The sequence below is a fragment of the Ipomoea nil genome, unplaced genomic scaffold, assembly GCF_001879475.1.
Source record: "Ipomoea nil cultivar Tokyo-kokei standard unplaced genomic scaffold, Asagao_1.1 scaffold2280, whole genome shotgun sequence".
Lineage (NCBI taxonomy): Eukaryota > Viridiplantae > Streptophyta > Magnoliopsida > Solanales > Convolvulaceae > Ipomoea > Ipomoea nil.
The window spans coordinates 3,347,058-3,355,805 of NW_017618708.1; the positions used below are offsets into that span (position 1 = coordinate 3,347,058).

Here is an 8,748-nt window from a genome sequence, read left to right on the forward strand (position 1 = left end):
CGGGTAATAGATTCAACTGTTTTTTTTTTTCTTTTCTTCTTCATAATGAAACAGAGTGCTTCCAGCATACAAAACTTTGAAGAGGCTTCCTGTATCTCAGAAAGTATCTGCAATCAGCTGTTATTGAAGTAAAGCGAGCTTTATCCATTAGGAAAAATGTCAGACAAAGAAACCATTAGAACCAAAATCCAGGGTATAAGAAAAATGTACAAAGAAACCATTAGAACCAAAATCCAGTCACCCTGCGCTTATTATAAATAGATAGAGAGAGAGAGAGAGAGAGAGATGATATTAATAGAGAAAAGACAGCAAAAGCCATGAAAGGAGCAAAGATAATTAAGGACAAAGTGCATACAAGATGGCTTTCAGACCCGGTTTCCAACCCAATTACCAGATTTCTGTCAAAGGTCATTTTTTTTTTTGTTTTATGCTGCTGCTGCTGTATTCAACTAAAGGGGGCACTAAGCCACTAATTCTCCTGTTTTTCTGGGTCACAGATTTTAAAAGTTTTCCAACAGTTAAATATCTACAGAGGGAAAACACATCTGCACCCACCAAGAAACGAGATAGCCGAAGACCTAAGTTGTATGCTCTCTCTCGCAACTCCCAACAACTTCATCGAGATCCAGAAGTGGCGGGAATCCAAGAGGCTGCTGCATGCATCAACTTTGCTTGTTACCACCCACCCACAAGAAGATCTTGCTTTCAAGGTGGCCACCATCCAATCCCCTTTGACTACAAGAAAAACACACACAAACTGGTAAGTAGGTAAGAAGGAAGAGAAGATGGGTGGGGTGGGGGGCAGGGAATTATAAGCGTATGACTTCCATCTTTGAGAACCCCAGCAATCATTTAAATCACAGAAAATATGCTTTCGTGGAGTCTTACATCCATTCACAACACAATAACAAGGACAAAGGTGAAATATGAGCAGTTGATACTTGAGATAGACTTGGAAGAAGGGGGAGATAGAGAGAATTTTCTTTCTTCACTGGTGTCTAAGATTATGTTAGTGAGGTGTGAATGCCCCCACCGGCCATCCCCCACCACCAGAAACTATAATTACTTACATTAGTACAATATGCAGTGTTTCAAAAGACTGGCTATCTAACAGAGGAGCAATAAATGATAAGTTCTTTAAAAAATTGTAGTAATAATAATCCAGAGACCAGAAGGAAATAGAACTTACTGCAGCTCTCAGCAGATTGCAGAATTTATATGCACCATCATTGCCATGACGATTGCTTGTACCTGAAGCTATCATTATCCCACCCTCCATCAGGCTCCTTCCTCTTCAGGATGCTTCCAGCCATTGGGTATATTCCATGTTCTTCTGCTAGTGCTTGTGGATCAGTGATAGATAGTTGCCTCGGAGCCAATGGAACTGATTCATCCCTTCCATTAATATCGATAGATCCAGGACCTGCATTCAGGTCCAGACCCTGTCTGGGCCATTTTCTATTGTTGTCTGTACTGGCATTACTAGTAGTGTCTGGAAGGCCAACCATGTAAGGCCTATGAAATTGAGGAGCGGCAGCACTGACAGGGCCCAACAACTGTGAATTGACAGAAGCAGTAAACATTCTTCCACCAGATGAGGAATTGATATAAGAGGCAGATCCAACAGGGAAACTTGCTGATGGGAGAGGAAAGGTGGTGGGCCCAAAAGGAAACATTGGAAATTGGTATGAACCAGATGGGAAAGGGACTGCAGGGGAAGACGACAAAACTGAGCCTCGATAGACATCAGGAGCAAATGTGCTACCACCAGGGGCAGGACAAATACGTGGTCCACCAGGGGGCATCACTGGAAATGGCTGGTCTCCGCGGTCAGGCAATATTGACGGAGCTGTGACTGCTGAATACCCACACGCAGGAGTAAACCAAGAAGTAAAATTCCCAATTTCTGGATTGTTCACTCTGAGGCTGGAAGTAGCTGGCTGAAGGTGCATGCTTCCACGACTAGTCTGCTGGAATAAAGACTGTTCTACACTAGCATCATCAACACCAGGTCCATTATTCAAATCAAAGTCCCTTCTAACCTCACCAGCTAGCCTACTAGATGGTAATGGTTTGGATAGTGCAACTGGTCCCCCCAACATATGACTACTGCTAACTGAGCACTGCCCCACATCGTTAGGCTCGTCAGCTCTATTCAAATCAAGATCAAGCCCTCCTGAACTACGAACAGATGGAGAACTTGGTTCTTCCTTCTTATGTACATCACGTTTACTTGGATGGTTAGACATATAACCAATCTCCAGAGCAGAACATCCTAAGTCCTCTAAAGAGCTTTCATCTGGTACATTCAGATCAATATCTAAACAAGGACGATTTTGTTTACCAGATGAAGTTTCAGAATGAGATATACTCACTGAACTAAAAGGTGTATCAAGCAGTTTTCTGGGCTCAGCTGGACGAAATGCACTTGTGGCAGCAGAACCTTTCCATCCAAATTCAGCCTTTTCACCTTTGAATCTCAGTAACTCCTCTGGTGGAACAAAAGGGCCTTTGGCAGCAGCAGCCACAGTAATGGAAGCTGGGAGACCAGTGGGCACAGAACTAACAGAAAATGGTAATGGATTGATTACATGAACACCTGATGAATACCCAGTGACTGATGAGCTTATTGCCTCACCACATTTCACATCATCGGAAACAAAACCTTCATTTAGATCAAATTTCATTTTTGAAGCTGTTTCTGGAGCAACAGAGGTCACCCCATTGGAAACTGGATTGTTTGTTTTGTCTGATTCAACACGAGAGAACTTGGATTCTCTTGATCCAATGTGTTTCTCCACTACAAGGCCAGAAAATCCAGGCCCTTCATTCTGAGATGGTGATCCACCAGAATCAAGCTGCCTGTCCTTAGATTCAGCATGGCGCTCGTTACATTCAGTCTTCAAATTATTAACAGTAGAATCCAAACTGACTATGTTTTTATCCACCGGTGCTGGAGCTCCATCATGTATTTTATCATATGTTCTCCTTTCAGACTGATTAAGATATGGGTGGACTTTTTCATCATCCCCTCCATTATCTGTATTCATATCTCTACTAGAGATTGTTGACTGCTCTTCCTTTATAGGTCTCTCATTCACTTCAGAATCTGCGGTTGCTGCAGGTGATTTCACCTCTTCATTCAACCCTCTATTCACATCTTTTTTGTTGCTACCTTCAAACGGAAAATCTGAAGATGAAACCTCACCCAATCTCTTTTGGTCACCCAAGCTTACAAGTGCATTACTTGCTTTGTCCTCTGTTAACGAAGTATCAATGTCACCCATTTTAGAATCAGGAATGCCATCAAGCCTTGAATCACCCACAACTGACTTGCCCACATCAAATTTTTTGTCCGATTCACCATCATATGCCTTGCCCGCTCCAATGGTTGGTGATAACACTGATTGGTTCCTCTCACCCGACTTGTCATTCATCTCCACATTAGGTTCTGCAACAACTTTAGTATCAATAAAAGAAGAGCTAAAGTTCTTACCACTCTTCTCCCCAGCCTTCACAAGTTCAGGAGACACACTGAGCTTTCTCTCTCCGAATGACTCAGGTGCAGAAAATGTGGTCAAATGCAATTTATCCTGTGACAATGAACTACAAGCAGCAACAAGCTGCTTCTTATTATCACAATCCATATTATCATTCCTCTGACTATTGTCACTTGCAAAGCTATCAAGGGGTAGAGGTTTGGATCTGGAATCCTCAGCCATAGAAGTTTCCTCAACTACAGGAGAATTTCTTTGTGAGGAAACAGAAGGTGAATGCACATCAGATTTTGACATTTCTTCAGTGGCCACACTGGCTAGCAGATTCATGCCAACAGCATCGCCAAGTGACATCGATGCATTTGCTTCAGAATATTTAATGCAGCTCTCAATCAAAGCATTCATGGAGTTGAAAGAAGCATTGTGCAGTTTCCCAGACTTCAGTTCAGTTCCAGAAGATGAGGAAGCAATCTTTGATACTTCACCTGATTTCCTCTCATCCTTTCGATCATCATCAGGAAGAGCAGCAGGTGACCCATCACCCTCATCAGATCCAGTTAATATATCTTTGAAATCATTACTTTGCCAGGACTCTGCATTCACATCAGATGTTACATTAGAACGATATACATCACTCTTCTCCTTTACATTTTGATCAAAGTGCTCATGTTTCTCTGAAACCACTGGAGAAGAAGCTCGACTATTCATAATATTAGGTTCTTCATAAGACCCTCCACTTGCACTCTGTGCAGGACTGCGTCCCCTATTTGGTATCTTAACAATCAACTTGTGACTGCTCCCTTCAGCAACTGACACATCAACAGCTTTATCACCCACCGGTGCAGTCTGGGATAATTTTTCAGGGTTAGAATTCCGATGCAGAGAAGTGCTTCGGCCTGTACCGTTTTCTTTCTGACTTCCAGATACAGATGTCCCAGGAAATCCATTGATTGCCTTGCGATGACGAGAACTGCTATTTGAGAGCTTATTGCTACTCATTGATCCTGCAGTAGAACTCCTTGCATCCTCTTTTCCAGAGAAAGATGGACTATGATTATGAGACTGACTAGAACTGCTACTCTTATCCTCCCTCATTAGAGGAACATCTGAAGCACCGCAAAGTGAAACTCTAGCCTGACTATCTTTCCCAGGTACAGGTGATGATGCAGATCGCACTGGCCCAGGTGAAGAAGATGCAGATTTTGCAGTAGTTTCCACTTGTGAAGTCTTAATTGAAGCAGTTTTAGAGGAGATCTGCGTCACTGAGCTCTTTGGAGTAACATCATTGGAACCACCAGGATTCTTGTTACCACTGTGAGAAGTTTCAGGAATGCGTGATTTAGAAGGCCATGCAACACCTTGAGTTGATTTAGCATCAATCATATTCATTTCAACCTCAACACGTTTCTTCCATGTGTCAACTAAGCCACGAGCTTTCTTCTGGATGTCCATATTCTTGTGTGACCGTAAATGATTAACAGATTTGCCAATGTTGCACATTTTTAGTGCTTCAAGATTCACAGGGAGCTTATCAAGTGCACGAAGCAAAACCAGAAGAAATTCCTCCACTTGTCTGTCACCATCCTTTGGATTACCATCACCAATTCTCCCTTTATGAACATCTTGAAGCCACTCATCCAATACCAGTAATCCCCTGAGTTGCACAAACCGGTTAAGGCAGTCAAACTTTTCTGTTGAAGCGACCACTCCAGCAAGCAGTGACCGACAAACCAAATCCATTTTCCTCTCCCCTCTATCTGGTTGCATAAGTTGAACTAGTTTGTCAACTCCTTCCGAGTCTACAAGCCCTCCTCTTTCTGTTATTTTTGCAATTTCAGATTTTATAGCACTTTCTGTCTTGTACAGACCAGAATCACTGTCATCTGCTTTCAAAGAACGCTCTCGCTTCACAGAATCTGAAGCCTGATCTCCCCGTTCCCTTTTCTTTCCCTTAACTTGTGAAGGAAATGATGTTACATTATTTTGCACATTTTCTGAACCAGATTTTGATTGTGATGTGGACATTGGACCATTTATTGGTTTTGGAGAACGACCGCCAGGTTGCAATGATGCATGCATTTCTACTCGAGTCTTGTGTAAGAGTTGATTTACTTCTTCTTGTAGCTCCTGCAAAAAATTGAATAACTAAATTATAAAATGGAAAAATTGAAGCAAAATAAGGAAAATAGTTTTAGCAAAGTAGTCAGCATTGCAAACATCCCTCCCTCTCCCCTTCTCCTTCCTAATTTAACAATAAGGTGGACTTGAAGTCCCTTTTCCACTTTCCTCCATCCCTCTGGAACCCCTCAGCCTATCCCACCCCCACCCTCACTCCAAACCTCCATATCTTTCCCAAACATATTCAAACTAGTGAGTAACTTAAGCAGTGGAAAGATGAGCTGTCAAGCAATAGGGACTAACATCAATATAATCTTGATCAGTTAGCCAACACAAACACTTGTTTGCAATGTCATAAACTCGGCGGCAAACAAATGAAGATATCCCTGTTGGAAGTTCAACCCCTTTAGGAAGGAAGGCAACTTTACACGGATGGAGTAATGATGCAGCAGGAATCTCATCCCTATGAAAAGAATAGAAAATTTCGTTTGGCGCGGCGTCCAGCAGGATGCCTTTGCCTAGCTTCAGCTCAGCTGGTCGGTAAAGCCAATTAACACCTAACTGCAAGTTATTATCTTTACTTGAGATTAAGCAACGGATTATTCCAATGAAAGGAGGGGAATCATGTGGTGGTTTGAAAAGAGCACAATCACCAACGCAGATCTTGCGACCATCCTGCAGGATGAAAAGGAGATAATGTTCGTTATCCACATTAGAAGTGATCCAAATATAGAAGTGTAGCCTCGAATCAACATTATAAATGCATACAAGCAACAAGTGTACAACTGTACATATAAGTCATACAAACTTGAAAAGAAATGATATTCCGTTAAAGATTCCAATGAACAGAAGCAATTGTCCATGTGGCACCTGCATGGTTATACATCTATGAAATCACAAAAAAGAATGTGCTCTTATAGGTGGAGCACTTCAAAAACTGACTTTCATATAGTTTATCAGTTCTCATATGCCTCCTCCCAAAGAAAACCCATCAAGGCTATTATTAAAGCTAACTAAAGCCAAGCTCATAATAATAACATAATAAATGTTACTCCGTAAATAGCATTTGTCTAGCTCAATAATTTCACTAAATGTGTAATAAAAGCCAGAATGAACTCCTCTCACAAATCAGGAAAGGGAAATCTAAAAGGATCATACAATAAAGCAGTAAGTGAGATCAATGGATAATTTTTAAGAAATAAATTTTAGAAGATCCTCTCATACATCCCTGTCCCTCCAAGAAAAGGGGGAAGGAAAGACACTTACATTAAAAAATGAATAAATGATCACTGCCAGACAACAAAATGGTTGATATTTGATAAATTTGATTTAAAAAAAAACGTATATTTTCACGAGGGAAAGGAGAAGAGAAATAGGATACATGACCTTGTCATGTTATGGGGAATTAGGCTAAACTGCTGACGTTTGGCAACAAAAAATCTCAGTTCTGCTAAAAATACTGATCACAACAATCAAGCTAAGAAATAAGCAGAGGCACAAAGAGACAATTTGAAACTCATATCTTGGCATCAAGGACACCAAGATGTACAAGTACATAAGAATTGATGGCTCCATGCAATTCAAAATAAGTTGTACCACATTCAAAAATTGAATCACTGAGATAATCAGAGAGGAAGCTCTACCCTTTATGCACAGAATGGTATACACAAAAAAAAAAAAAAAAAAAAAAAAAAAAAAAAAAAAAAATCTTGAAATTAATCCATCAACCCCTATTGGATAAAAAAAATCCTGACCAAAATGGCATCAGAAGTCCAGGCCCACTAAAGAACCCAAAGTGCCTCAAGATCACTAATAAGGAATTTGCCACTCGTTTCTACATGACATATACAAATAAACAATCCAATTCTTCAGCTTTCAGTATATATTAAAAAACAGAAGATAAGGTGTGCGTATACTAATATTTTGGGGGAAAAAAAAAAACAAAAGGAACAAGCACTCTAGCTGCCATGTGAAATGAATCAAAAATTTCTAACGGCACAAGAGGATAGGTGTAGAAATTCAGGAAAAAAACAAAAACCCACCAAGGCAATACCTTGCAGAACGAATCAGCAGTAATAGCAGAAGTACGAGACGAATCAACGGCGGCTACAGTCCTCGCGGTCGTCGCCGGCATGTGTTGACCGAAACTCCTCCGTCGACAAGGCTCACCTCCCCGCTGTTGCCTCCCATGCATAATAACAATTCCCTTGCATCTTCTCCTAGTCTTGCTTCAACACCTCGTCTTACCCACTCACCCTGAAACATCAATTACCCAATTCTAATTCTAATTCCTAATTCCCAATCAGCCCCTCACCAAAACCCTAGAAAAATCGAAAATTTTCTCCTCACCCGGACCCCCCAAAAAAAAACCCTAGATATCCCAATTCTCACCTCGCAAAAAAGCTTCGATCGCCCACGGCTCCACAGAAACCCTAGCTCCCCCACCTGAATTCCAACTCCACCGCTAATTCTCCGATCTGCACCAGTAAACTCCCAATTAAGAAATTCCAGATCCAATCAATTCATTTAAAACAAGCCTACAACTACTCACACAGACGTTTCAAATTACACGCAATCACACATACCTTTGAAATCGTTCGACCTAGGACGACAGAAATTTTTTTTCAGAAAACGCAGGATCGAGAGACAGAGAGATATAGAGAGAGAGAAATATAGAGAGAGAGAGAGATTTTACAAAATAAATAAATACCGTATAATTATATATATTAGCATATATATATGTATGTAGATGTCGTGATGGCTCGTATACGGCAAAAGAGGAAAGGTGTTCTTGGTACTTGGGTTGGGTATATAAATAGAGAGAGAGAGAGAGAGAGAGAGAGAAATGAGAAAGCGAAACCGGGCAGCTTCGGGCAGATCGGGCAGGGCTTTGATAACATCACCAGCGGAGGGCGTTGCGATGACTCGGATGTGGTGAGATGTCGAATGCGACTGGACTGGGAATTTATGTTATTTGCAAGATGGGGCCCCGAGAATGCGGTAATAGCAAAACAGCCCCGACAAGTTTCGTGGTTGGGCCGGGTTGAGTTGACTTGGTTAGGAAGGTAGCGTGCGGATTTGACTTTGATGCTTTACTAAGAATAGACTTCCACCTTTTCTTTGGTTTTCATTC

General features: G+C 41.3%; 1 protein-coding gene across 3 annotated transcripts; it reads right to left on the reverse strand.

Moving 5' to 3' along the window:
* Positions 1-300: 300 nt before the first annotated feature.
* LOC109150871 lies at positions 301-8,327 on the reverse strand. Of its 3 annotated transcripts, XM_019298850.1 has the most exons (6): positions 8,201-8,327; positions 8,007-8,092; positions 7,669-7,871; positions 5,919-6,290; positions 1,190-5,624; positions 301-735 (listed from the first exon to the last, which is right to left on the reverse strand). In XM_019298850.1, exons 3-5 carry the CDS (start codon positions 7,807-7,809, stop codon positions 1,227-1,229), a joined length of 4,911 nt encoding a protein of 1,636 aa, XP_019154395.1. In that variant the 5' UTR covers positions 7,810-7,871; positions 8,007-8,092; positions 8,201-8,327; the 3' UTR covers positions 301-735; positions 1,190-1,226. The 3 variants fall into 3 exon arrangements, with proteins under 3 accessions (XP_019154395.1, XP_019154396.1, XP_019154397.1); XM_019298851.1 differs by lacking the exons at positions 5,919-6,290; positions 7,669-7,871 and having other exon boundaries at positions 8,201-8,325; XM_019298852.1 differs by lacking the exons at positions 8,007-8,092; positions 8,201-8,327 and having other exon boundaries at positions 6,197-6,290; positions 7,658-7,763.
* Positions 8,328-8,748: the final 421 nt, after the last annotated feature.

Bases quoted from the DNA above. Each gene is read 5' to 3' on its own strand.
- LOC109150871 (XM_019298850.1), bottom strand. From the start codon at position 7,809: ATGCATGGGAGGCAACAGCGGGGAGGTGAGCCTTGTCGACGGAGGAGT. The intron at 6,291-7,668 runs GTATTGCCTTGG...TTCATCCTGCAG, and splicing joins CTGCTGATTCGTTCTGCAAG to GATGGTCGCAAGATCTGCGT. The intron at 5,625-5,918 runs GTTAGTCCCTAT...AATTTTTTGCAG, and splicing joins CTGATCAAGATTATATTGAT to GAGCTACAAGAAGAAGTAAA.